This window comes from Anopheles maculipalpis, chromosome 3RL (assembly GCF_943734695.1).
Source record: "Anopheles maculipalpis chromosome 3RL, idAnoMacuDA_375_x, whole genome shotgun sequence".
Classification (NCBI taxonomy): Eukaryota; Metazoa; Arthropoda; class Insecta; order Diptera; family Culicidae; genus Anopheles; species Anopheles maculipalpis.
The window spans coordinates 89,176,033-89,203,882 of record NC_064872.1 but is presented as its reverse complement, the minus strand read 5'-3'; the positions used below and the strand labels follow the sequence as shown (position 1 = coordinate 89,203,882).

The 27,850-nt window shown below is 45.8% G+C and overlaps 5 protein-coding genes and 1 non-coding gene across 8 annotated transcripts in view; 5 read left to right on the top strand and 1 right to left on the bottom strand.

The window, feature by feature from the left end:
* Positions 1-1,562: 1,562 nt before the first annotated feature.
* Positions 1,563-8,561, top strand: LOC126563542 (uncharacterized PE-PGRS family protein PE_PGRS54). The gene is made up of 12 exons (XM_050220188.1): positions 1,563-1,656; positions 2,353-2,438; positions 2,521-2,621; positions 2,686-2,784; positions 2,851-3,452; positions 3,513-4,959; positions 5,043-5,435; positions 5,505-5,570; positions 5,691-7,284; positions 7,350-7,472; positions 7,708-7,775; positions 7,846-8,561. Exons 1-12 carry the CDS (start codon positions 1,579-1,581, stop codon positions 8,559-8,561), a joined length of 5,373 nt encoding a protein of 1,790 aa, XP_050076145.1. The 5' UTR covers positions 1,563-1,578.
* On the top strand, positions 1,757-1,829 carry Trnav-aac (transfer RNA valine (anticodon AAC)). Its single transcript has one exon. It is a non-coding gene; the product is annotated as a tRNA-Val (tRNA).
* Positions 8,562-9,632: 1,071 nt separating the features above from the next.
* Positions 9,633-18,899, bottom strand: LOC126563573 (coiled-coil domain-containing protein 102A). Its single transcript, XM_050220219.1, has 6 exons — positions 18,796-18,899; positions 13,158-13,268; positions 11,653-12,672; positions 11,320-11,594; positions 9,998-10,811; positions 9,633-9,700 (listed from the first exon to the last, which is right to left on the bottom strand). The coding sequence occupies exons 1-6, from the start codon at positions 18,892-18,894 to the stop codon at positions 9,692-9,694; spliced, it is 2,328 nt and encodes a 775-aa protein (XP_050076176.1). The 5' UTR covers positions 18,895-18,899; the 3' UTR covers positions 9,633-9,691.
* On the top strand, positions 14,202-14,793 carry LOC126563247 (lysozyme c-1). The gene is made up of 3 exons (XM_050219876.1): positions 14,202-14,351; positions 14,416-14,568; positions 14,646-14,793. The coding sequence occupies exons 1-3, from the start codon at positions 14,216-14,218 to the stop codon at positions 14,780-14,782; spliced, it is 426 nt and encodes a 141-aa protein (XP_050075833.1). The 5' UTR covers positions 14,202-14,215; the 3' UTR covers positions 14,783-14,793.
* LOC126563309 (lysozyme c-1-like) lies at positions 16,466-17,027 on the top strand. The gene is made up of 3 exons (XM_050219940.1): positions 16,466-16,598; positions 16,669-16,821; positions 16,891-17,027. The coding sequence occupies exons 1-3, from the start codon at positions 16,466-16,468 to the stop codon at positions 17,025-17,027; spliced, it is 423 nt and encodes a 140-aa protein (XP_050075897.1).
* A 3,005-nt stretch (positions 18,900-21,904) lies between the features above and the next one.
* The window catches only part of LOC126561391 (homeodomain-interacting protein kinase 1), a 199,835-nt gene continuing 193,889 nt past the window's right edge, over positions 21,905-27,850 (top strand). For 2 of the 3 annotated variants that reach the window (XM_050217505.1, XM_050217503.1), the window contains exon 1: positions 21,905-21,981. The gene's annotated coding sequence lies outside the window, so the exon portion shown is untranslated. The remainder of the gene's footprint in view (positions 21,982-27,850) is intronic. The other variant, XM_050217504.1, reaches the window with a different exon arrangement.

Sequence of the window (27,850 nt, the reverse complement as noted above, 5' to 3'; positions counted from 1 at the left end):
GATAACGCATACCGCTCGATTCTTGCCCGTGTGTTTGGCTTTCCTGCATATGTTGCACGGTTTGTTTGCTTATCAGTCAGACTCTAAGCCAGCGATGTACACATGCGTATTTAGACCACCGGGTTAATGTTAATCGTAACGTGCGCGAAGTCTCGATGTGAAAGGCTTACGATCCGCGGCACATTTTGCAAACGTTGTGATCTAATTGCAATACTTTAAAGCTATTTTCTAAAGGCATCATGGATCAACTTTGAACTAGAGTCTTCACCAGATGTTGCTGTTTGATCGTAAGGGTTGGATGCTTTTGAGACAACAAAGGGTTGCTTTTCTATTCTGTTTGCTTTTTCAGTCTGACTGATTTTGTTTGCGTTCTTAGATTTTTACAGCTGATGCTTCAAAGCAGTGTATGGAGCAAACTTCCTTTGAAGCACTTTAAAAAATAAAAAATAAAACACTCTAAAAAACATCTGACCAATATAGACATGTAGGATAGAAGTTGTACTTCTATCCTATTAAATATCAAACGTGGCTTTTGTTTCATACAAAGATTGATTCTTTCGATTTGACTTCAAATACGATCAGACTTTCTTCGTACAATTGTGCCCACGGAGAACAAACTACCGTATTTTATGGGTTAAGTAACGATCACTTTCGATTTCGTGATCATGGTGTCGCACACCCCGAAGTATTTCCATTAGAGAGAGACTTAAAAACTTCCATTGTTCAGAGGAGAAGAAGAGATGATTCTACATGAGAGAAATTAATAATAACGCAACATGGTAAAGAAAAACAATTGCTTCTTCTACTGCTACACGCATTCCAAAACGATCAAAGAATCATTCTGAGAGATGAGAATGCTGCTACTACTGTATTGGAGAGTTGTTTCTCTGCAGCAGCCAGCCTCCATCTAAGATTTGAAATCGCATCCCATGTGCCAATCACTTGCCGTCGGACTGTTCCCCGGAACGGTCGCATCTTGGGCCTGTCGGAGATCTCTCTTCCGCTTGAAGGGTGTTACACATATCCCGCGCGCTTCCGGTGGCAGATGGAATCAATCAGCCTTTGATCGGTCGCTGTGTCTTGTGTGGATCAGACAGTGTGTGAAGCAGTGTGTGCAGCAGGAACCGAGCGAGTGTCGATAGCTAAAGTTACTAGAGCACTCTCTACTGGTGATGCCGGGAGTGTTCTAGACACTCATCTCGAGAGGGTGATTGAAGTGGCAGAATCTTCGATTTTGGATGCCCTGCGTGCGTGCGTGTGTGTGTTCTTGTGGTTGTGCTTCGTAGGGAAATAAACACGTCGTTCATCATTCTTTTGAAAGTGACTGAGAAATCGTTACACAGGATCCGAATGTCCGTGTTGTGAATTGAATTTGTGTTCCAATTTTTCTAACAGTGAAGCGGTTTCTACTGCGTCTTTGTATTACGCAACGGAGGGGAAGTGTTGATAGCGAGTGCCAGTGGGGTCAATGTTACCAAATGTGATTTAAGTGCAAAATTACAGACTGAAAAAATATAACACATTATCCTGGGTGTGAATATTGCAATTGACAAACTCAACGAAGTGACGCAGAGTCAAATGGAGCGCCCTACGCGCTGGGCGCTTATATTGTTTGCGCTTTGCGCAACGACAGTACAAACGGCAATTTTGAATTCTGTAAGTGGTAAAATATGATGTAAAATGAGCTACGACAATGTAAATGTAAGATCACGGTTAGAAGTTTATGTAGGGCGTTGGATTGCTCTCATGCACAGCTGTTTCCGTGGTGTAGTGGTTATCACATCCGCCTAACACGCGGAAGGCCCCCGGTTCGATCCCGGGCGGAAACAGAGAAGTCTTTTTTTATTGCTGCCGAACTGAATTTTTCTAGTGTTTCACAATTATTGTGTTTTTTTGTAACACAATTGGAACGCTTACGTGTTCCGCTCTCTGTCCTACTTTTCATTAATTTTATGGTTCTATACTAATCTCGTCCAGCTCGTTCAGCAGTTCCTAACACAATTGCGAACGACTTTTTTGTTGATGTATGTAGAATCATAATATATAACATAACAAAACGCGAAAAAACTATCAGAATTAGACCTACCCTAGAGCAGTGTGTGCGTTAGGTTCCTCAACTGATAACACCTGATAGGAGGGATGCTCTACATACAGGCTCTAATGTTGCAGAACAGACCAATGACTCGCACCAGAAAGATTTGTTGATTATTGTAGATGACTCGAAGGAATTTCGTTTCATGTTGTGAAGGTTACATGGCATGAAACTGCTCTTCTTGGAGCTGCCGGCAGCGACTGTTGCATCTCTTAAGGCTCTACGAATAAAAATCATAATTTTCTATACAAACTTTCCAGAATCCTTCAGAGGACATTTCGAACTCGATAGACCTAACAAACAACCCGCTGTCCAGAGTGAAACGGAATGGCAATATTCGTGGAAAGTAGGTATTAATTGAGTGTGTTGACAGAATTGAGAAAAAGTCGTACAGTATACTAAATTGTGCATGGTTATTACTTACCCAGTTTCCGTGGTCAGACCCAATCGCAGTATCTGCACTTTGGCAACAGTCAAGATGGCAAAGCTGAAGCAGAAGCCACACAGCATAGCTCCAGGGCGGTAGTAGGTAAGCTTTTCGAGACTAAAGATTCCCATGTGATCGCTAAAATGCGTGTCCTCCTCCCGTATAGTTGGTTCCAACGGTATGGGACAAGCACAGAGCCAATCGCTTGGCGGTGACTGCACTTCATGCTACGGAGCGGTTGATGGTGGCGGCAGCTACGTTTATGGTATGCTTCTTGAGTTAATGACGCAGACCTGACGAGATCGTGCTAACGATACTGTCCTTTTCATAGACAGCAGACCCGACCCTCTCAAAGTGCCAGGGGATAAGCTACGCTTACCGGAGGCGTACGATACCGGTTCCAACGGACACTCCATGAGACCTAGCGGTGGGCTCGATGCTTACGGTCGTCCAGGTGGAACCGGGTTGGATGCTTACGGGCGTCCAGTGGACGGTCATGGGAGACCTATTGGCGGCCCTGGTACGGAAGGATCTGGTGTTGGAACCCATGGTCGACATCCACATGGAGGAACTGGATTCGATGGTCATGGTAGACCGAGTGGTGGACCAGGCATGGGAGGGGTCGATGTAGATGGATATGGTAGACCGAGTGGTGGACCAGGAACAGGAGGACCCGTCGTTGATGCGCATGGACGACCGATTGGTGGGCCGGGAACTGGAGGATCCGGGGTTGACGCTCATGGAAGGCCAATCGGAGGACCAGGAACTGGTGGATCTGGTGTTGACGCTCATGGAAGACCGATTGGTGGGCCAGGAACAGGAAGACCAGGTGTGGATGCTCATGGAAGACCGATTGGTGGATCAGGAACAGGTGGAACCGGTGTAGATGCACATGGAAGGCCAATTGGCGGACCAGGAACCGGAGGATCAGGTGTGGATGCTCAGGGACGACCTGTCGGAGGACCAGGACCTAGAGGGCCGGGTGTTGATGAGCATGGACGACCTATAGGAGGACCAGGAACTGGTGGTTCCGGTGTTGATGCTTATGGAAGACCTTTGGGCGGTCCTGGTACAGGAGGATCAGGCGTAGACGCTCATGGACGTCCTATTGGAGGTCCTGGTACTGGTGGGTCTGGTGTTGACGCTCATGGAAGACCTGTTGGAGGACCTGGTAGTGGTGGATCTGGTGTTGACGCTCATGGAAGACCTGTTGGGGGACCCGGTGTTGGTGGATCAGGCGTGGATGCACACGGAAGACCGATTGGAGGTCCTGGAACTGGTGGATCAGGCGTGGATGCACACGGAAGACCGATTGGAGGTCCTGGAACTGGTGGATCAGGCGTGGATGCACACGGAAGACCGATTGGTGGTCCTGTTACTGGTGGATCAGGCGTGGATGCACACGGAAGACCGATTGGAGGTCCCGGAACTGGTGGATCAGTTGTGGACGCTTATGGAAGACCCATCGGAGGACCAGGTACTGGTGGATCAGGAGTTGATGCATATGGAAGACCAATTGGAGGACCAGGCGTTGATGTGCATGGTAGGCCAGTAGAAGGCACTGGAACCGGAGGAATAGATACAAATGGACGAGTTTCTGGAGGACCAGGAGGTCCAGATGCTTCAGGGAGACCGGGCACTGGAGGACCAGGTGTTGATGGTCATGGCAGACCAGTAGGAGGCCCTGGACCAGGTACAAATGGACGTGGTAGACCAACTGGAGATGCAGGCACAGGTGCTGGAGGTGTAGATGCGTATGGCAGACCGATTGGAAGTCCAGCAGTCGATGCACAAGGAAGACCAATCGGTGGATTTGATGCACAGGGAAGACCTCTCGGTATTGGCCATGGTCGGCCTGTTGGTGGAGTACCTGGTACAGGACATGACGCTAGTGGAAGACCGGTCGGTGGTCATGGTCCTCATCCTCATCTTGTAGGACCGCCTCTGCCGGGAGCTGGAGTACATGGTGTCTATCCTTCAGCTCCACACACTGTGACTCTGCCAGGCCAGGATCATACCGTTGTCAACCCTACTGGCGGTTTAACTGTTTTAGTTGGCACGGGTCACTCAAAGCAAACTGTGATTGGCTCCGATAGTAGATTAGATGGTCACGGCCCAGTGAAAATCATTCCTGGCCCTCCCGACAGCCATGGACCTCCGAAACAAACGGTTTACGCACATCCTGGTGGTGTTACAGTACTGGTAGGGACGGGTGGTGCACAACAAACCGTGCATCATCTTCCAGTGCATGGAGGACAACCTAGAACAGGCCCGCAAACAGTTATTCACCCAGGCACCGTTGGATATCCAGGTCAGTATCCTGGTGGGGCAGGACATTACCCAGGATCTACTGGGGTCGGTGGTCAATATCCAACTGGCACTGGAGGAGTGGGAACAGGAACAGGATCATTACCCGGAACTGGAATACAACATCCAGGAGGTAAACAAGTAGGATTAGGAATTCAAGCAATTGCTAAACGAATGGTTCTAAACTGATCGTTTGTTTGTTTGTATAATAAACAGGTACAGTAGGAGGACAACAGCCAGGCATGGTTGGAGGACCAGGGACTGGACAATATCCTGGCACAGGTCAGTATCCTGGTAGTTCTCAATACCCTGGAGGACCTGGATCAGCTGGAAGTGGAGTGGGTGCAGGACAATATCCAGGAGGAGTTACAGGAGGCACTGGACAACAACCTGGTGGTGCTGGCCAGTATCCAGAAGGTGTTGGAACAGGTCAATATCCTGTAGGTACGGGAGGGGGATCTGGACAATATCCAGCAGGTGGTGGCACTGGTACTAGCCCATATCCTGGTGGGGTTGGTCAATATCCCGGTGGCGCTGGAGGAGGCGTAGCAGGTGGACAGTATCCAGGAGGTACTGGAGCAGGCCAGTATCCTTCAGGAACTGGTACAGGTACAGGTCATTATCCCGGAGGACATGGAGTTGGTACTGGAGGAACCCGTCCTGGTAGCACCGGTGTAGGTCAATATCCCGGAGGTACCGGTACAGGAACAGGTCAACACCCGGGAGGCTCTGGAGTTGGCACAGGTCAATATCCTGGTGGTACAAGGATAGGAGGAGGTCAATATCCCGGTGGCGCTGGAGGAGGTGTAGGAGCTGGACAGTATCCAGGACAATACCCTGCCGGCACTGGACAATATCCTACAGGTGGTACTGGAGCTGGAACAGGACAGTATCCTGGCGGCACTGGAGTAGGAACTGGTCAATATCCTGGTGGCACTGGAACAGGAGCTGGCCAATATCCTGGTGACACCGGAGCAGGCACAGGACAATATCCCGGTGGCACTGGAGCAGGAACAGGACAGTACCCTGGTGGCACTGGTGCAGGCACGGGACGATATCCTGGTGGCACCGGAGCAGGCACGGGGCAGTACCCTGTTGGCACTGGAACAGGAGCTGGTCAATATCCTGCTGGCACTGGAGCAGGCACAGGACAGTATCCAGGTGGCACTGGAGCAGGAACAGGACAGTACCCCGGTGGCACTGGAGTAGGCACAGGACAATATCCTGCTGGCACAGGCACAGGTACAGGACAGTATCCTGGTGGCACTGGAACAGGAGCTGGACAATATCCTGGTGGAGCTGGTCAATATCCAGGAGGCACTGGAGTGGGAACAGGTCAATATCCTGGAGGAGCTGGACAATATCCTGGTGGCACTGGAACAGGAACTGGTCAATATCCTGGAGGCACTGGAGTAGGAACTGGTCAATATCCTGGAGGCACTGGTATAGGGGCAGGTCAATACCCTGGTGGAACTGGACAATATCCTGGAGGCACAGGAGTAGGCACAGGTCAATATCCTGACGGTTCTGGACAATATCCTGGTGGAACTGGCGCAGGAACAGGACAGTATCCTGGTGGAACTGGAACAGGAGCAGGCCAATATCCAGGCGGAACTGGAACAGGAGCAGGTCAATATCCTGGAGGAGCAGGAACCGGCACCTATCCGGGAGGTGTTGGATCTGGACAGTATCCAGGAGGAGTCGGAACAGGTACTGGGACAGGTGCAGGCGGTCTATATCCGGGAGGAGTTGGTACGGGAACGGGTGCAGGCGGTCTATACCCGGGCACAGGTACAGGAGGGACAGGTTACTATCCGGCAGGAACAGGCACCGGTGGATCTGCTCTCGATCAATATCCATCAACCATTGACCAGGGAGCCGGAGGTGGTGGTTTACCACCGCAATCCATTCAATTGCCAGAGGAAGAAGATGACTCATTCTCACAAGCCGAATCGTCAGTCAAGAATGGAGAAGTGATGGCTTCCGCACAAGGACGCAAGAATGGGGGCACTGCCCAGACGCAGGTGTCCGGTACGTACACGGGTACCGGTTCGTTTAGTGCCAGTGCTCAAACCAGCGACAAGGACCGTGCAGCACAGGCACAAGTCTCGGGCGGAAAGGAAGGTGCCATGAGTTCTGCCCAAGGTACGGGTGGAGTTGGCAAATCGCAATCGTTGGTCCAGGTTGATTCGAAGACGGGTGGCACATCGGCAACGTCCCAGAGTGGAGGCTTAGGGCACGAGAGTCAATCGGAGGTGGTGGCTAATGAGAAGGGTGGTTTGGCCGATGCACAATCAAGCGGACCTGGACAAACTTCTTCCCAGGCGCAGATAGGTTTCCGTCCGCAGGGTGAAGGTGTTGTTGATCAGCAAAATATTTTCAACGGAGGTGGACAAGCATCCGCGCAGTCGGGTGCTCACTCGGGCCAGAGTCAGTCGCAAATTAGTGGCAACTTCAAGTGAGTGTACTAACCTCTGGGGTTCTGTTCGGCGTGATTCTAATTGGGGTGTTGCTTCTATACAGGTTTGGCATTGCATACCACGGAGCGGCACAGGCAGCTTCTGGCACGAAGGAACAGGTGAACACGTATCGTGAGAAGAGCAAACCGCTGTTCCAATCGATTGGACTGTTTGGAAAATCTATTGGGTATGGTTAATCAAGCGTCTCAGTCTGTAGTGGCATGTTCTTAACACACGCACGACACTAGTTCTGATAGGAATCACGAATGAATTTAACTCTGCATGTAACAATAGTCACATCGTGTAGTAAAGAGAGGCAAAAGTCATCAAAACAGCACACTTGTAAATTGCATGCAAAAGTGTGTGTGTCCTGGTGATTAGTCCTTAGTGGTATTGATAACTAACATCCGTATTCCTTGTAGTTCCACGGTCAGAAAGGAATCTGTAGACACCAACGGTATGCGGACTCGAACGTCTGAGCAAAGTTTAGGTAAGAGCGATTTAATCTTCGACTCAATTGAACTATTTCTACCACGACTCAACCGAATGGCTTCTTGCAGTGAACTTCATCAGTACCACGCCTCCTCCCGGTGAAGAGGAAGAGTACGAAGATGTCGATGAAGAGGAGGAAGACTATGACGAAGAGTACGAAACCACGCCAAAGATAACGCGCAGTGGCGATAAGGTGACAACGGAACCTAAAACCCCGGCAAAAACAACTCCCGTAGCTTATGTGGTCACCGAACCGTCCACCGTAACGGTGCGCACGAATGGAAATGGACGAGTTTTCACCCAAGGTGGACCAACTCAGAAGCAAACGGCATTCGTACCGCACGGCGATAACTTCCGGCTAGTTCAGACACAAAATGGCCGTTCGACGGTACACGCTGTGACGACGGAACGATCGCAACAAACGGTAGTGAATGCTGTTAGTACGACACCCAAGTACACTACGCGCTATCTGTCCACAAAGAAGGACACACCACCGACGACGACCAAAACGGTAACCGCTGATGGTGTTGAGGAAGGACCAGAACCGGACTCACCGACACAGAAGACCGGTCATCCGGATAGTTACATCTCGGTAACGAAACAGGTCACCGGGATCGACGAGAAGAGCAAGGTGCCGGCCATCCCGGGCAAGAACTACGAGTCGACGTACTACACAAAATCGTCCACCTGTGGTTACTTCACCTTCTCGTGCAATATCGTGTACGGTGAGAATGGGCGAAGTAAAATCTGTCGACCGAAACCACCGGCCAATGGTAAATGTTAGGAGAGTGTGGTGGTGCCATAGGAGTAGTGAAATGCTTTGTTCAACAAGAAACACTGCCAGTTAGAGGAGATATTTTAACGGAAAATCAAAAGGCACAATAAGAATACTGCAGCCGAGTTGTCAGAGCTGCCAGAGGAGCTATAATTACTTACAACATATAGAACAGCGAGGTAGTAGTGAACAGCAAGTTGCACTAATTAATTTTAACCGTTTTAAGTGACACTCTCGTTTTATTAAAAGAGCAAATAAATAGGATTATTCGTCACAAACGAAAAACCCGCTTTCAACGAGTGTACTTTTGCGTCCCGAATAAGAGAATCGTTCGGATATTAATTGGCCTATGATGGATCGTGAGAGAGAACGAGATACATCTATTAGGGATCTACATATATTTATATGAATATGATAAACTATATTTCTAACACAATTAACGCTCTGTTAATTCAAACTATTTGAAACTCTCTATACACGAGATACGCTATCTTTAATAGTCTTCGTTCACTTGAACCGTGCTTTAGAAGAGAATTTTGAACAAAAAAAAAAAGCCCGAGAAGAAGGGATAAGTGAACGATTGATGGTCTACATGAATGTTTGAAATACTTTTTTCTGTCTGTCTGTCTGTTGTACTGTTTGAGCTTTAGAAGTAATATACTATTACCACTACTACTAAATCTTCATTTTGTAAAATAGAACAAAGAAAGACTTGTTAAAAAGGAATCGTCATGTTTTGCATGGATAATACTTTTACGTTTACGTTTACTCTACGTAAGTACTGAGTCTATTATCTGAGTATTACAAGTTACATTTGAACCGAATTCGTTTGCTCGATTCGACTACTTCAAGACTGTTATGTATGTGTGTGTGTCCTTATTAGATCAGTCTGAGAGAGCATTTTAAGAGACCAATATAATTGTGATGTGTGTAACCCTCGGTTAAGCTAATGATGGCCTAAAGCACTAGGGGAGAACTGGACGCATTTTTAGTGAGTTTGTCCTGAACCATATTAAGTCTGCCTGAGAAAGAGTGTCGTCGTTGTGTCCACGGTTGTTTGGAAGTGCGATTGATGCTTACATCATTCATTATCGCTATTATCTTCGTTGGCTGAAAGAAGACTGGTGGATCCATGTGAGCTACGGAGTCTGTGTAGGGCGGGAAAAAGGTGAGACAACGGAGAACGGCACATTAGAAAGTGTTCACAAGAAACTCAAAATTGAACAAGAACAAGAATTTTAAATTACAGTTACAGAAAACAGGGGTTAACACACATGCACTACGCGAAATTATAAGATTATCAAGTTTACACATGGCTACAAACAAAATGGCAACTTTTCTCTTAATCGCAAACCACACATCCAACGAGTACAGGCCGGGTTCATCAATCCCAACCGGGCCACTTTGGAGCTAAACTTGGAATGGGTGGATTGCGCGCTACTCACTTCATCGTCCTCCGATACCTTTAACCCATCCAGATTGACCTCGTTCATCTTGCCAATGTTAATCGGTTTGTGTGGTGGTGGCTGCTGCCCGATAGGTCTCGGTGCATTTCCGCCCGGTGATTGATCGTACGATCCCGGACTAACATCGAACAGCTGTATGGTTTCGTTGATGTGGCTTTGGTTCTTCGTCGGAGGCATATCATCGCATCCATGTGATGCTCCCCGACCTCCTGCGCCGTTTCCGGGGAATACGTTCGGTTCGTAGTACGAAGTGGTAGCGGAGGAGGATCCCGGCGCTACACTGGAGGCTGTGTTTCGCTTCGGGATAGCTGAACCTCCAGCAGCGAAATTGTGTTGCTTCGAGCCGGCGGCTCCACCGGAGCTGCGGGACTTATGGCCACTACTAGCGGCCGCTGCAGCACGCGTTATGTTGTCAAACTTTTGCTTGGCACGCTCGAACTCGTACTTGTTGTTGTTGAGCGATGGAGGCGATGGTGCATCGTGATCGATGTAGCTCGGTTTAGCATCATAGTACGAACCGGACGAGAGTGGAATGTACGACGGAGGTTGCGGATTGATGCTGGAGGTAAGGGACGAAGGTTGTTGCTCGCGGACTGGTAAACCGGAAGCTTTGGATGGACCTCCGCCGCCAATTCGATCGGGAAACTGACGTGATGAGGCCGAGTTGTCAAAGAGTTGTTTCAGATCGTTAATGTTAGGTTTGTAGCTCACGTTGGCGGTGTAATTCGAGCGATTTGTGGCCTTATAGTTGCCCGCGTCGTGTTGATGATGTTGCTGCTGCTTCGGACTGCCGCTGATTGTCGGACGCGCGGTCGCGTAACGTGTTAGTGTAGCAAGAGGGTTAGTAGTATGGTAGCGTGGCGCGTGATCGTTAATACGAAAAAGCGACACAGGGGTTGGTGCGATTATTAGTGGCAAACCAACCACCAGAGCAGAGAGGCAGATGTTGAGTAGTGTACACCAGCACCAGACCAATATGAGTGGAAAAAACGAAAGGGAAAAGAAAAGAACAAACAAATGTACAGAAACTAGGTAGAAAGAAACCAATTTCGTTGGGACATTTGGTGAATAGGATACGATTTTAGTCGGATTAGAAATGAGGTGTTAGTATCGGCGACTACTATCGTGTAAGATCACCAAATGATTAGTTGAAGCAGGCAACCGAAAACCTGTCTGCCAATATAGTGTGTTAATCGGGCGTGTTTTGTCTAACTTCTCAAAGCGCTGTGCCATCTCATCACTAATGCAGTGCAGATAAAAAAAAACGTGGCGACTCCACTCTTTCAAATCTGTCCTCTCACCTTGTTTGTAGATGCTGTATCTGCACCTGTAAACCTTCAGTTTGGCCGCTCAGTTCTTCGTTTGTACGCTGCAATCGACGCACGTGGTTGCAGGCTGCATCGAGCTCATCCTCGGCGGAGGCCAATTCGTGCTTGAGCTCTTCCACACGGGACCGTAACCGTTTGACTTCAGTTTCGTACTGTTCCGCTCGGCGAACGGCATGCCCAAGCTCGGTGTTTGCTTCCGAGAGCATCTTTTTCATTTTGCTGTGCGAATGACGAATGTCGCTAAGTTCCTGCGAGAAAGAAGATATGCGCTATAATAAACCCCCGTTCGAAGGAACATACCCTTACCTTATTCTTATCGAGCAGTTCTTGCTGTAGTGAGCGAAGCTCAACGTCACTGTTAACCAGCGGTCGACCCTTCCGTTCGAGCCGTTCCTGCAAATCTTGACACTCGGCCCGCAGCTTTTTGGTTTCCCGCTCCATATTAAGCTTTTCCGTTTCGAGCCGTTCCCGTTTGCCCCACTCGGCTGCGTTCTCTGCCTGCAATCGTTCCAGCTCTGTGCGCAGTTCACACAACCGTCTCTCGAGCGTTTCCCTCGCGGCAATCTCTTCCTGCAGCGAGTTGTGTGTGATGCGCATCTCCACCCGATGTTGCTCCTGCAGCGTTAGCAACTCACGCACAGCGTCCTGTTTGGCTGCACGAAGTTCCTCACATTTGTCGCGCAGTTCCTGCATATCCTGGCGTGCCTTTTCCAAACTTCGATGTACGGCGTTTTTCTCCTCCCGCTCGATCTGGATCGTTTTCTGGGCATCGTCCAGGCGTAGCTGTAGCATGGAAATTTTTTGCAACAGATAATCCTCGTCGTAATCGTCCTTGGAGAGCTGCTGTATGAGGCGACGCTCTTCCGCCATCTGTTCACTTTTGTCCTTAAACTCTACGGAATGTTTTGGCATGGCGCCACCCTGTAAGATGTATTCTTCGATGTCGAGATCGGTACTGGCAGCGTTGGCAGCTAGTACACCGGTTGGTCCGGATCCATCGTCCGGCAGGTTCGGTAGCTTCGTTACCAAACCATCCTCACTGTTGACGTTTTTCAAACCGTCGGAGGAAATGTCGGGCGAGCAGTTGTTATCGCCCCGACCATCACGGTCCGGTTCGTCGGCCGCATCCAGCGATGCTTTGTTGAAACGGCCGGCATGCTTCATCATCAGCGTGTGCACCTTTTCCATTTCCTTCTTGAGCTGCGTTATTTGCATTTCCAGTTCACACTTTTCTCGCTTGTATGAGTTGGATTCTTTGATGGCAGCCTCCAGATTGCTGCGGAGCTGTTTCGCCTCATCGCGCGCTTTGTTACGTTCGGTTCGCACCTGCCAGAGTAAAAAGAGTGCAGGAGTCTGATTTAGTATTCTTGGCCAATTTGAATATTTCAAAGTGGTATTAATGTACCACAACGAGAGACAAAATACGGGAAGTATCTTTTTCAAGCTCTTCGAGCATTTCTGCAAAACACGACTGCATTTTGTGCACTGTAAGGTATATTTGATTGAACAATTGTTTGGACTAGTTCTGTCCAAGACAGCTATTTCACGTGAACTCTTGTTTTGCACTAACGTTACCATCTGTTCTACATTGCGATAGGGAAATAGCAAAGCGAGCCTATAAGAAGACTGGCGAGGATGGAAAAGGGGTACCGTTAACAAGGAATAGGTCGCGGGTTTATGGGTAAGAATATTGATTTAATATTTTCCCATCCTGCTTCCTGTCTAATGTTAACGACACCCGCACACATAAAACGTCGTATCAAAAACACTGTCTGCTCTGAACCCGGCGGCAGCGTCGATACAGGACCTACCTTACTCCATTTTTCGCGCCAATTTGCCGTACAGTCGGACCACCATTTCATCGTCTTTTCCATCTGCGCAGCTCTTGCGCGAGCCTCTTCCAGTTCGCGCTGTCGTTGGGACTGTAAGAATGAACATGAAATGTTATAACAAAAGCACTTTGGCAAAGAATTTTATTTCAAAAAAAAAGTACATCATCTTCTCCACCAGGTCTTTGCCTGTTTCATAAAAATAATTTTCTTAAGACATTCGTTTCATTCAACTGAACATGGCCGAGGTAAAGCAAAATCCAAGAAGGAAATGTCTTGTGAAGTTTGCGGTAAAGCAACGCACGCAGTGTTGATAATGGAGCTTATTAAAATTTAATCAAATACATTCGTGTCAAATATTTAGTTCTATCTTAAGAGCTTCAATTAATAAAGACGCTGCGAGACTTTCAAAGCAGATGCGACACTCTTGCGCATATGAGAAAATAGACACACAGCAAGAGATAGCTCGGTTTTAATGTCAGTCCAAACGTGTCCGAAACAAAGTGAGAAGATTCCCACACCATTACTCAAAAAATCCCCGACTCAAAACTGTCAAGAAAATCCCCGACCAAAGGCACTGAGATAGAGCGTCCACGTAGACCTGGTTCTTGCGCTTCCATGCGTGCTTTCAACTGTTTTCCTGTGTTGTACACAGTGGGCACGAATGCCGAACGTAACTTTAAGCCATTTAAAAATTAGGTTGTATAATTGCAAAACATCAAATTTGTTCTACACTTGCAAATACTTGTCTTGAACGTGTGTATTCAACACAATAACATAACGAGATAAAAAATGGCTTGGAAACAGACATTATATCTCCTACATTATTTAAACTGGCTTCTAATGGAAATGATGTTCAAGTAGTACTGGGTACAAAAATTATGCCCAAACGCGCCCGTAGCTCATAGTGTTTTAACAGTGGTTTGCTAGCGGAAGCCCGACTATATAACTCGGCAAATGTTTTACCAGCAGCACCATTCGTATTTGAAGTTTCTCCGTTTTCCATATTCCCGAGAGCCGAAACGAGTCAAAGATTCAGGATGAAAGTGTACGCTACGGTTTTGTTTGCGATCGTCGCGAGTTGTTGTGCGTTGGCCGAGGCCAAAACGTTCAGCAAATGTGAACTAGCTAAGGCGTTGGCGAATAATGGCATTGCGAAAGCATCGTTACCGGATTGTAAGTGAAAAGCTGTCGATTGTTGGAAAGTGTTGGATGATTTAACGATTTCCTTTCATCGCAGGGATCTGTCTCGTACAGCACGAAAGCGCATTCAGCACGTCGGCAACGAATAACAACAAAAATGGATCCAAAGATTATGGCATATTCCAGATAAACAATAAATTCTGGTGCGACTCGAACTACGGTGCGAACGACTGCAAGATCGCGTGCAGCAGTAAGTTTGAATCAGTGTTTTGGAAGCTGGATTCGGTTTATTAATTGTCGATATTTCTGTTTCCATCCTTTTGCCAGGTCTGCTAGACGATGATATTACGGACGACATCAAGTGTGCAAAATTGATTTTCAAGCGCCATGGATTTAACGCCTGGTACGGATGGAAGGATCACTGCAAGGGCAAAACGCTTCCGAGTGTTAGTTCGTGCTTCTGAAATGGTGATGAAGGGTGCGCTGTTACTTAAAATCAGTACATGGCTTGGAAAAATAATTAGTCATACTGACAAACTGAACATTCAAATGATTATATTGCAGAAAAGGTAGTGTTAAGTATAGGAGTCAATTTAGAAGTATAAACCCCGCCCACGAGCGATCACGAACTAGGCGATTGAGCTATTCGAAGAAAAGGGAGAAATAAAGGGTTTAGTATTGTTGTCGTCAAACAAGAATATAAAAAAAATCATGTCTGATATTATCGACAGAAAATACGCTATCACAATAAAATAGAATTTCGGGAATGTAAGACGTGTTACACAACACAACCTTATCACTTGTAGGCACAGCTTTTGCCAACATGTTGTGCAAATGGTTCACGTTGTTTTGATAGCATTCTACAAAAACAACAGACGATAAACAGCGAGAACGATACGAATTTCGTGAACAGTACAACACGGAAACAAGAATAATAAACAAATTTGCTCTGTTTTGAGTGGATGCTAATATTTGCTAGTGAGTGTACAGGAGATGTCAATAGAATGTTCACCAAAGTACTTAAACACAACATTGTAGTAAAGCAGATCGTCTGAGAGTGCCGTCTTTTCTAGATGAAAAGGAAGACAGCCTGAAGAGGAGGTTTTAGTTCAAAAATTTTCTTTTATTCTTTTCGCCCTTCACATCTTCAGATCTGCTACCGAAGGACTTTACGGCGGCTCAATTCAGGTTTAAAGCTCCCTGCTCTGTCTGGGTTTTTCGGTATCCTTCTCATGGCAAGACACCAGAGGCTGTACAATAGTAAGGCTCCTTTGTCCCTTCCAAACATTTTCCTTTTTTTGGCAAATAAAACCCTCAAGGATTAATTGACCTGCCATCAGACATCAGCCGCAGATTCAACTGGGCGATCGTTTGGGCCAATGGGCTCGTTAGGGGCACCGAACACTCAAAGAACTTACCCTCCGGCAGGCAGATACGATGTGGTAAAGGAACTTCGATTCCGCATGATGGACTTCGCATGCTAACTTTCTTGACTTAAAACTACCCGTAGTTGACCAGATCTGCTTACGTCTTTCCCACAAACGGTGTCAAAGATCGTTCTGCATCCATGCAATAGGTGTTTAGAATAGATAAAATCCTTCTGAGATAATTGAACAATAAATTGAAATCATCATATACGATAAGTTTGTTACAATGGAATATATCTTCATCTCTTTTAAGACCTAATGATACGAATACAAAGAGTGGAAACATGATTCACGATGAAACTGTAAACCTTACAGAATGTGATGGTGTATACAAAAGCAAAAAAAAAAATGATTAAAATGTGTGAACGACACACTGCTCTGCTCTGTCCAGTACATGAAGAATTACATACGTTAAACACTGTGTCGTACACACCTACCCTTAGTTCATTGAGCTAACATAAGGTTTTGCTGACATAATAAATGCAATGTTTATGGCTCAGGAATTCCCAACTAAATTAGCAAGGGAAATTCCCAATGCATAAGTTGATCACTTGCTTCGTAACATGAAGCTAAAACTGGACGATAAGAATTTTTTAAACTTTACTAACAATACACCGATAATGGAAGCGCGATTAAGTATTTTAATTACGTGAACTCTCAAGAGCTATAAATACATACAAGTCGAGAGAAAGTGGATCAGTTTCGTACAGAAGATAAAAGATGAAGCTAATTTTCACAGTCCTGTCCGTGCTTTTGGTTGGCGGTCTGATCGCCGAGGCCAAAACGTATAAGAAATGTGAGCTGGTAAAAGCGTTATACAATCACGGCATCCAGAAACCAAAGTTAGCGGATTGTAAGTGAAAAGTGTTGTTCTAAAGGTTCTAAGTGGTTCCACTAATTCCACCATCCTTTTTCTTCTCCAGGGGTCTGTCTTGTGCAGTGGGAAAGTAGCTTTAGTACTACGGCGACGCATAGGAACAACGACGGTTCCACCGACTATGGGATATTTCAGATCAATAACAAATACTGGTGTGATTCGGATTATGAGGCAAACGAATGCAATGTACCATGCAAGAGTAAGTTCCAACAGGAGCAGCATTGTATTGTGGCAGTCACATTGATATTGTCTTCCCTTTGTTTTGAAGGTCTTCTGAATGATGATATTACGAAAGCCATCAAATGCGCCAAGCTGATTTACAACCGACAGGGTTTTGATGCATGGTACGGTTGGCAGGACCATTGCAAAGGCAAACCATTGCCCGACATCAGTGATTGTTTCTAGGTGCATTTTTTCTGCTTTAAAACCGTCAACCACAGATAGTTTTGTTGTGCGTTAACATCAATATTGCAAAAATATGAGGCAATGACCGATCATCAAATTGTGCGAGGTTGTTTTTAACCAAAACAATAACAAGTTATTCGTTCGACAAGATTCGCCCTTGTCTGTTCTGTTGAATTTTCTTACCAAGAAAGAAATGTAACGTTCGTTCGAAAAAGAAATTTCTGATTGTGGATTCGGTGGAGTAGAATCACCTCAGAATGCACATTGATGTCCAACGCTGGTACTGGTTGGCGGTTCAACTGTATTGAATCATTAATCTTGCTCTTTTGCTTGTGAAAGTGATCGGAACAACACTCGCCATTGTTGGATCCACTATACGAGCTTCGAGAACAATAAAGGACGTTCTAGCTCTGGAACACTGCAAAAAAGTTTTAGTCAATTTTGGACATAATTTTTGCCTCATCTGAGCAGTGGGACATTACATTCAATTAAACAGTAGTCCCAAAATCCATTACCTCGAAAAACGCTTAATCAAGAAATGCGGTTACAGTGCATTTTCGCGAAACGCATATCATATCTACTGTTCGATGATAACGGTCGCCGACAATGTTGAAATAGAAGAGTTAGCATGGAGCGCTTTTAAACTGGTATAAATACTCACAAGCGGTAAGCATATGGCATCAGTTTCGACCACAGTTAAAGGATGAAGCTAACTTTCGTAGTCGTGTCCGCATTCTTGGTGGTAAGCAGCACTATTGTCGAGGCGAAAATATTCGACAAATGTGAGTTGGTACGAGAGTTGTACAGTCATGGTATCCCGAAATCGGATTTAGCTGATTGTAAGTGAAGATTGTCGCGTTGAGCCTTCTAAGCAGTGTCACTCTATGGGCCTTTCGAATCGTGTTTTCCCATTTTAGGGGTATGTCTTGTGCAGTGGGAAAGTAGCTTCAGTACTACGGCGACGAATAAGAACACGGACGGTTCCACCGACTACGGGCTGTTTCAGATCAATAATCGATACTGGTGTGATTCACACTATGGAGCAAACGAATGCGGTGTATCGTGCCAGAGTATGTTCGAACTGGTAACAAAGCGCATCGCCCGGTCATACTATTTTGATATTCCTATTTCTTGAAGGCCTTATGAGGGACGATATTTCAACTGCCATTGAATGTGCCAAGCTGATTTACGGGCGCATGGGTTTTGAGGCATGGTATGGTTGGAGGGATCACTGCAAAGGCAGATCGTTGCCCGACATCAGCGACTGTTTCATCAATGACATCGGCGAACGTTCTGGCGGAGGAAATTCTGCATCGGGTGGCTGGTTTTCTGCGGTGTGGAAATGATATGCTCTGGTATGACCGACCCTCACACTGGGCGGGGTTGATGTTGACAAGACACAATAATATTGCATGCAAATAATAACAGTTTGTGTTACAAATTGAACACAATAGTTTTCTCTTGAAGTTTCATGCCGTGAGAGAAACGCTTCGTTGTGGTGGCTTCAAGAAATTTCCGTCCGTGGATTTGATACAGTAGCAACAAGTCTGAGAACACACATTGGTATACGGTGGGTATTCGTCGCAAGCAACCCATGTTGGACTGGTTTTTGGAAATTATTGTTCAACACTGTGCAATGAATACAAGCACTTCTTCCCCTTGTGAATCATTAACCATGGTCGAGGAACCTTCCGGCTTGCAGTTTTCGGTGCGAAAAATATCGAAAGAAGAAGGTAAGCATTAAGGGATAACGAATGCGTTCACTTACCTCCCGAGCCTCCCACTCGGTGTCAACAAACTTTGCCGACATGCTGCTAACCTCGACATTTCCACTGGGAGGATGCCGTCTCGGTGCACTTTGCGACATTTGCGAACACGACCTTTGGTGTTGCTTCGTACGCTCACAAATGGGTGCGGCAGGGATATGCTGATTGAACCGAGAATCTGGTGCTTCTAACGGGGCTCCTTATTTTCCAATGCCCGATTATAAGTACCGTTCAGTGTTGTGTGGTGTTTTGCAAATTTAACGCAAGCAGTTCCTGTGTTGTTGTCCGCGATAAAAGCGATTCTTCGAAATTTTGTACGAGGGACACAATCTTAAAGTTATATTTCACCAATACATTGTGCAGTTCACTTTAGTGGATGATTTAACGCTGTAATATTGTAGTTTTAATAGTAATAACCACTATTTTGCCCAAAAAAATAACACAATCGATACATGCAGTCTGCCATTTTTATCCTAGAAAAGCGCTTGACAGATGATGTCTGCAGGCAAATGAAAACAAAAAAAGTTGACAGGTTTGCAGCACGTGGTTCAGTGCTGGAAGATTTGAAATTCTGATGTAAACAAAGTCGCATGTATCTGTTGGTAGCTCTATTGCTAATTTTAATTGCTTTAAAAGACGATATTTTCATATTTTTATGTACTTCACGATGCTTTAACTAAACACGTCTACAAAGATATGTTGAAAGAAATTGTCATCGTTCTGAAAAATAATTTTATAATTTGTCGCGAATGAAGTGGTGAGTTTGGGAAGGCATTATTAAAAAATAAGATTATCTGATTCTCACCGAACAGATAAAATAATAGAGTGAAAAGGATGTGATATTGCCTAATGCACATTCTGTACGCAATCGAACCAATAAAACAAACAAATATTTTGTTTTTCTGCTGTGGTGAGAATAATACTCCCTGTCAACCCTTTTGCAAGATGGCGTCCACTTGTACGTGGTGTGAGCGACCACTTGCTCAGTATTGCAAGAAGACAAAGCAAACCACATAGGCGAAACTTCACACACTCTCAAACGTCAGACCGATTTCGAAGAGCGAGGACGTGTAGCGAAACACTCCCGGACGTGCGTAGCAGGAGATATGATGTAAGCGAACGTGTGGAATTGAGTGTAGAAAAATCGGCCCCATCTGCTTCTGTGAATAACATGGACGCACCGAACCGTCTCATGTGAATTTAGGAAAGTCAGGAAAATCCGTCACCTGTCGCCCTTGTGAAACGTCGAGAAAATGGTGCCCATTGGGACAGAAGAAATGCAAAGGTGAACGAGCGAGCGAGTGTGTGCGAGTGTGTGTGTGAGTTGTGCGTAAAACGCAGTAGTGTGGTGTTGGTGAGGTGGCGTCCGTAAGCGTGGTTGTGTGTGCACTGTGTGTGCGCTTGGGCTGGCAGTAGCGTATGTTTTCGTTTTGGTTGTTCAGCAGGTCGCGGAAATCGTGATCTCCATCCACCAGCGTTTTTCCATCGTTTGGACCGGAACCAACATCTCGGAGTGGGCGGAAGAAACACGTCCGTCATCCTTGTACACGCGGCCAGACGTAGAAAAAAAGTCTGCCTCGAACAAAAAGGCAGCAGCTGGAACAGGACCGGGGAAACGTTTTTCCAACCCCTGGTTTTCCGTTGTAGCTGCGAAAACGATTGCAGCTAAAACAGAGTAACACTGCTGCACCGTTGCCCGGTAACACCACCCAGGAAAGGCTCTCCCGAAAGGCTGACACTCTGGCGTACGAAACGACAACGAACAACAACAACCACGGTTTTCCCAGTGGAGCGAAGCCGTCATTTTCCTTCCAGCATTTCGCCTCGCTAGCTGAAGTGTTTTTTTCGAAGGCGTAGTAAAAGGACGGTCCCCCTCCCATCGAGCACATGTGTGTGAGTGCGTGAACAACCACCCGGCAAAAGTGCTGGTACGGTGGAAAACAGTATGGATAGCAGTATTGCCGCCAGTGGAAGAGCGGCGACAGCAGCAACGGTGGTGAACGGGTGGAAGCCGACGGGTACGAACGGCGTGGTCAGTAGATGTGCGTCCGAGAAGTAGCGATTTTCAGTTATTCTATTCCTAGTGTTCTTGCCATTCTTCGTTCTACATCCTTCCTATCAGCATTATTAAGCAACCAGCAATAGCAGCTAGTGCAGAACTAACAACAAATTTCCACCGGCTTTTCCGCGACTTTTGTTGGATTTTCCGATCGTATCCTGCATCCCGCGCGCGTTTCGGCTAGGCCTTCTCTCTCATTTTCCGTTCCGTTTCCGGTCCAATCTTTCTCGGTGCAAATTTTTTAATTCCTTCGCAAGTTCCTTCAAGGGTGTGTTGCTATCCTTCCGATTCCGAGCTGTAGAAGAAATTATCATCACAGCAACCACCCTCTCTCTCTCTCGCCCTCTGTGTGCGTTGCGTATCTGTGTATGTAAGTGGTAATTGGTGTGCCCTGTGTTGTGTTGTCGCTTCGCGTGATATTGTGCGTTTGTGCCCAGCGGTCAGCCGCTTTCTCTCCGCGAAAAAAAAGAAAATAAGCGAAAGCGAATAGCAAATTATTCATGTTTCGCGCGAGTGTGTGCGTTTGTTTGTGCTTGTGCATTTCTTTTCGATAGTGGTTGCACGGTTTGTGTATGTGTGTGAGCGTATCGCGCGTGTGTCGCTTGTACGTGTGTTTACTCAGCCCACACACACATACACCTGTCCACACTCATCTCCTCCCTATTCCCCCGAGAAAGCCTCCGCCACCTTTGGCAAGAAAAAGCGATTTTCCTCTTTGTATGAGTCACACAGTTGGTGGAAATCCCCAATCCAAACAAAACGCTCGGTGGTAACGAAAACACCCGCGGGGGAGGTTGTTGAGTGGTGGAAGAGAAGGTCCTTTGCGCGCCGGACCCTGTCCCTGTCGGAAGACGGGCGCAAATCCCTTTTCTTCGTTCTTGCAAGTACAACGCAACATTTTTCTGCTTCAGCAAACCGTGTGGTGACAGCGAATTGTTGTACGCCCAGAGACGAAGTAGAGCGGCAGTGGTTGTAGCAGCGGTGGAATCTTCGTCACGCACGAAACAGTGAAAGAAAGTGCTTCACGAGGAAAAGTCAACAGTTTGTAATCCCTGCGTAAAGCCCCGTCTTCGTAGCATTCGTTTTGCCAAGTGCAAAGCAAAGGAGGCGACGACGAATACACGAGCGAGTAAGTTACATGAAAATATTACCCTTTTTTTTTTATTAAGTTTTCCATCAAGTTTTGTCGAAACTAGTTTTAATTTCAGTCAAATGTACGAATTTTAGTCATAGAAACATATATCGGGGAAGGTACGATGGCCGAATCGCTGACGGATCTGATCTTCCTATGGCATACTGTGGGCCCGTTCGTACTGCAACGAGGCACATATTAAGTGAAGGAAGCGAGAAATATTATACCAATACCCTCCAAGGACACCAAAGAAGAAGAAGAAAAAGAAGTAGAGTACGAAAAGTAGCTCCTTAGCGTTGGCAAACGAATAAGACCAGTTTCAAAAGCAATCTGGACCATTCACACAATACCTCTGGTCTTGATTGAATATTCAGCCACTAGCAAACTAAATAAAGTCAGAATTGACAGCAGGCCTAGTTACTCTTTTAGCTGTTTAACAATTTGAGTAAAATGTTGGCATTCGAACCTGCAAATTGCTAATGTCCATCTAATTTCTCCAGTCAGTTTTGTCATGTTTGTTTTTGACCATTCTCCCATAGTGTGGGCTGTGAGTATCCAACTACGTAGTATCAACAAGTCTAGTAATCTAATAGTTGCTCTCCGTGACCTGGGAGGTTGTTAAGTCAAGAACAAGACGATATAATTGCTTATATAGATTTTAGAGACTGACTTAATCCGTCGCTTAAACCCTTGCGATCAATAATTGGAGGGAATGCATTGTAGGACTGATATTGCTGCTTCTGATATTTACAAAATCAGCGAAGAGAGGTAAATGTTTGCTTGGATCAGTGCTAATGGAGGCATAGTTTTTGTACTAAGGATAGTATGGAAAATGCAATGAGTCTTGTGTGATTATATTTACAGTGAAAACTTGTGGTCGTAGAGTTTGAAGTGTCAGGGTAAAACATTCATGGTATGATGATATTACAGTATAATACTATGAGCTAATGAACCATAAAGTTAGTTTAGTAGTGTTCCGAGGATGCTGGAACTCTACTTTCGATCTAGATGTTAAATTGTTTCGATATTCATGTTGATTTGCGTCAAAACCATGATAGAATCATGAGCTAAAAAGTAAACACCGAAGCTGAGAGTTAATTTTACGCATAATTTTACGAATCCTACATCCTGCGTGGGTTCTTTCCTGTTTTGCTTTCTTTTACGGCAAAGAACTGTGTGCCCTGCGTTGTTTTGCTGTTTGGGTATAATTGCTCCTACTTTGTACAAATTTCCACGCAACTTTTATCCATTTTCTTGGAAGTTTCTTAATTACATCTCAACAGCCATTCACAACATAAATCCTCCGCGTCTCCACCCCCCAACACACACACACACTGCTCTGTACCACCGAGCATACTTTCTTTGTGTGTGTCTGCCTGCGTGCAAGTCTCCGTTGTGTTGCTGTGTGCCCTCTATTTTTCATTGGGAATCGGAGCTCTGTTGCCCGTGCCGTTGTTGTTGCTGTTGGGGTGCGCGCATCGTGAGCGATGAGAAAATAATAAATACGCACGTAGGCCGTCGCTGCTTAATGCGCCCGTAGCCTTAACCGTCATCATCATCATCATCATCATCGTCGGTTCCCTTTCGCTCTGTGGGCAGTTTAGAGCGCTTGAAGAGCACAGACTTGAAGCTTAGACTGTTATACACACAACCCAAAATGGTGGCAGCAGCAAACAGCAAACAACACACGCATATATCGCAGCCACTTGCCCCTTGCTTGCTGGTGTGCGTACTGTGTACTGACGGACGGGGTTGTTATTTAGGGGTTGCGCTACGCAAAGGCGAAGGGTGTGTAAGTTCGATTGTGCGTGCGTACGTGTGTGCGAGCGGTACATTTACACACGCATCCGCACACACACACAAACACAGGCGAAGGAATGAGGGGCGGGGGGTTTTTTTCATATGTTCCACAGTAGCATCAGAGTGGAGAATGGTGGGGTCAGTCGCTGAGGCGAATGGCGATGGATAGTTTCATTATCTCCCTCTTCACGCACCCCCCACCCCAGTCAACCTCCTTCCCTCCCTCCGTACCACTTCATTCTCGCGCATTGGTTTTGGCAAAACAGCGAAAACAATTTGCTCTCTCCAACAGACGATCACCATGATAAGCCATGACCGATCCAAGAGGATGGTGCGAGAGCAGAGTGCTTACTTGATATTATAATAAAGTTCTTTTTGATGGTATGAGGAGTGCTATTGTTGCATTGTGATTGCGTAGAATCATTGATAGCGGTGTTCTGCGTAACAATAATGGTGGATTCGAAAGTAGAGACGACAGCGGCCCTGTCATTTAGCAGGACCGGGGTTGAAATCCCATCCGGACCGTCGTTCCTCCGTGGTGATGACTTGGACTGTAACTATCAAACTATACGCGATATCAACAAGTCTAGTAAGCTTGACCTAGAGGGTCTTCAAGCCACGAAGAAGATACAGAGGTGGAAAATAGGGGGAGGGGGCGGGGGAATGCGTCTGGCACACGATCATCATAATAACCTCGATTGATCGGCGAGAAAAAACGCATTCACCCTACATTGCACTGACTTCTGACTGTCTGGCTGGCTAGAATCAATGATCATCTGCTACGACGACACTGCACGCACACACACAGCCCCATGCTTTGCACCCTCAGGGACTGTTCTTCGTGCGAATGAGGATGGGAAATTTTCAATCAGAGTTCAGAATTTTTTTTTGTTGGATGATTATTTCGACTAGATCTGACTGTGTGTGAGGTGACGGGTTCACTGTGAAGGTGTGTGGTACGGCCTGACTTTATCCATTTTTTTTCGTTAGTCTTGTTTGATTCGCAGTCTTTTGTGAACATGATGCGGGTGGTTTATTTTTGAATTTTTGGGGGAATATGGATGAGCAGCGTGTTTATGTGTCCGTGCTTATGTGTTTTTTCTTCGTACTGATGGTCTGCCTTCCCTGGTTGTGGTCTGGTCGGAAAATTTTATTCGGCCGATTTATGTACTTTTAAATCTTTTCATAGTTTTGTTTTGAATCGTGAAGGTAATTCCGTTGATCCTGACTATTGAGGCTTTAAATGAATTAAATGAATACATTGACGATTTATTTGAAAATCCATGGTGAAATTGCATTCCATATTGTTTTAAATTCGGTCTTCTCCTTGTTTTCACTTATTATTTGTTATAAAAAAAATACATTTTTTCCTGACAATTGCTCTTGTTCTTGGATCTGTCCATGATCGCAAAGGATCTGAACATTCACTAGTCATCCCGGACGAACTGCCGTGTGGCTTCATTCTGATTTCAATTTCATTCATATTCTCTGCGTTCCAAGCTTCCAAGGCACACAACACACCAAACCATTGAGCATTACGATTCATCTCTCTTTCACCCTTTTTTTTTTGGTTCTTCTGGTTCGAACTCGTCTACAAACACCAACACACGAGTGTGAAATGTTTTTCTTCCAGTGGTTCATCTAGGAATGGGAAAACACATTCACAAGTGCTCTGTCGCTGTCTATCTCTGTTCAGTGGCGATTCCAGTCCACGCAGAATGTGAATGGTCGAGTGATGGGAGAAAGAAAAGCTTTTCCATCTTGAATATTTTGTATCTATTTTTGTCGCTTCTTATCACGACGCATTAATGGCGGTGGAAAAACAAGTCGCTTTTCTCCGAGCTGGAGTTCCTCTCGCGCTTCTCGATGAAAATTGATAACGTTTGTCTGTAACTAGGAGAAAACTGAACAGAAAGAGATCGAAAGAGAACGAAAATACAAAGAAAAAATATCCTTATCTGGGATGAGAGTGTGTGTGTGTGCGGCTGGGAAAATGCTGTTGACCTTTGATATGATTTTCCTTTCTATTGCCCAGGACGAGTTGTCGACGGTCGACGTGTGCGCGCATCGACCGTACACATATGCCGGGTTTTGCTTCCCTCTGTATTGGTTGTTTTGTGAAGCATTCGTGTATGTGTGTGTGTGTGTGTGGGTACTGCGTAGGCCGAAACCCTTTGGAAAGATACACCCGGGAGGGTGGAGAAAAGAATGTTTTGGATTTTCCCAGCTCAAGCCCAACGGTGTTCTCAGTGGCAAGCACGCAGGCAGCGTAAGGAAAATCTTGATGATGAGAGGCAAACATTGCTCATTGATTATTGGTATGAGTTTGTGTGTGTGCTGCTGGTGATGGTGGTGGTGAGTTGGCCACATTTCCGTTGGCACTCTCTCTCTCTCTCTCTCTCTCTCTCTCTCTCTCTCTCTCTCTCTCTCTCTCTCTCTCTCGTTTTGCCATGGGGTGTGCGATGTCCGTGGTCTTGAATGAATTTTCAATTGGCTACCATGCCAGAACACACGCACACATTGAACTTTGTGCCAAGGCGTGAGAAAACCGGAGATTGTCCTTTTTCCCGAATGCCGGCTTTTTCCTCTCGTGTACAGCGTGTATAGAAACACAGGGGTTTAGTTCGTGTTGGCTGGGTTTTCCGATTACGAAGAAGTTTTGGATCGCGGAAAACCAACCAGGCGTCCAAGTAGAATTAGAAATCTGGATCATGCAATTTTGTTCGATTTTCATCTTGATTATTCTGAATGTTTTAATACTTTAGTTTATCCTCATTAAAGTATTGAAATAATTTTATTTTTGCATTAATTATCGTGCTGATTAGCAGTTCCTAACATGACTTAAATCTTCTACGAGCTATTACGGTGTCTTGCATTACTTAACCTCAGTGCGCTGTTTACGATTAGCCATTAAGGCACGACTAGGAGCACGTCGCTTAGTAGAGCAAAATGACGAAAATAGCTTCAACTTGGACCTGATCGGTGGTAGAGATGAGCAACGGCGGGGGAAGGGTCTCCGCGGCCGCCGTTTTTCATGCTCACGAAAACAACGCGTAATCGACTGCTGCAAGAAATAGGAGGATCACGATCGTCACGCTGATCACCACCAGCCAGAGTGTCACTGTGCGATGTTTTGCGGTGCGGTTTTTGGCCGAAAGATTGATTGACTTTTGGGACCGCGGTCGATTAAATGTGGTGCGTAGTGATGGGATTTTTAATTTTCAAACTTAAGCTCATACAAGTGAGAGTCGATGTAGTAACGCCGTTAGAGATTAGATGGAAATAACAAATAAAGTTTAGAATAACCACACTCAACGACTTGTTTTATGAGCACTTGAGAAGGGTCTAGTGTATCAAATTAGATTGTTGCCTCACGTTGTTATTGATTCCTTGTCATAAAAGCTAGAATATCGTTACGAAGAAAAAATCATTAAATTAACCTTGAACCACAGGCGCGAACCAGGTGGTAAATAGACCCCCAATTATACTCTTTTCGGATGATAAGAGAACCCAGAAGGGCACACATAGAGACGTCCATGAGATAGTGAAGGGATTGCGATCGCGGGGAGCTTGCGGTGGAAGAAGTTAATCTTTTTATTGACTTTTCGGGACACACTTTGTTGGGGGTTGCCTCGTGGTGTGAAGGGCAGCAGATAATATTTTATTGCAAATGCATTGTCATGCACTGTCAGCACGCGAAACAAAACTTGTTTGTCTGGTTTGTTGTTGAAGTAGTTTTTGTTGGGTGCAGACATAAAACGAGCTATGAAACTTCTTGTTTTTTTTTAAATTTCAAGTGTCATTTTGACTGTTCTAGAGCGACTTGTGTTTGGTTGTACTTGTGCTGGAATTTCAATAAAAATGTGTTTATGAGGCTCATATAATTTATTGGACAGTTCGCATGATGAAGCCCATATAAAGAAACGCACAGGAAATTTAAATAAAATACTCAAAATATTGCTATCGAGATTACTGGCCAAGAAAAAAGGAAACCTTATTAACATTGAGCTTTTTGAAGGTTTTCGATTCAGAATATGGAGCATCCACGCCATGGAATACGTTAAGT

Excerpts from the sequence above, each read along its gene's own strand:
- LOC126563542 (XM_050220188.1), top strand. The coding sequence starts at position 1,579 with ATGGAGCGCCCTACGCGCTGGGCGCTTATATTGTTTGCGCTTTGCGCA. Across the intron at positions 1,657-2,352 it reads AAACGGCAATTTTGAATTCT|AATCCTTCAGAGGACATTTC; the intron begins GTAAGTGGTAAA and ends CAAACTTTCCAG. Across the intron at positions 2,785-2,850 it reads TGGCGGCAGCTACGTTTATG|ACAGCAGACCCGACCCTCTC; the intron begins GTATGCTTCTTG and ends TCCTTTTCATAG.
- LOC126563247 (XM_050219876.1), top strand. The coding sequence starts at position 14,216 with ATGAAAGTGTACGCTACGGTTTTGTTTGCGATCGTCGCGAGTTGTTGT. Across the intron at positions 14,352-14,415 it reads GAAAGCATCGTTACCGGATT|GGATCTGTCTCGTACAGCAC; the intron begins GTAAGTGAAAAG and ends CTTTCATCGCAG. Across the intron at positions 14,569-14,645 it reads CTGCAAGATCGCGTGCAGCA|GTCTGCTAGACGATGATATT; the intron begins GTAAGTTTGAAT and ends TCCTTTTGCCAG.
- LOC126563309 (XM_050219940.1), top strand. The coding sequence starts at position 16,466 with ATGAAGCTAATTTTCACAGTCCTGTCCGTGCTTTTGGTTGGCGGTCTG. Across the intron at positions 16,599-16,668 it reads GAAACCAAAGTTAGCGGATT|GGGTCTGTCTTGTGCAGTGG; the intron begins GTAAGTGAAAAG and ends TTTCTTCTCCAG. Across the intron at positions 16,822-16,890 it reads ATGCAATGTACCATGCAAGA|GTCTTCTGAATGATGATATT; the intron begins GTAAGTTCCAAC and ends TTTGTTTTGAAG.
- LOC126563573 (XM_050220219.1), bottom strand. The coding sequence starts at position 18,894 with ATGTCGCAAAGTGCACCGAGACGGCATCCTCCCAGTGGAAATGTCGAG. Across the intron at positions 13,269-18,795 it reads CCGAGTGGGAGGCTCGGGAG|TCCCAACGACAGCGCGAACT; the intron begins GTAAGTGAACGC and ends TCATTCTTACAG. Across the intron at positions 12,673-13,157 it reads GGCGCGAAAAATGGAGTAAG|GTGCGAACCGAACGTAACAA; the intron begins GTAGGTCCTGTA and ends TTACTCTGGCAG.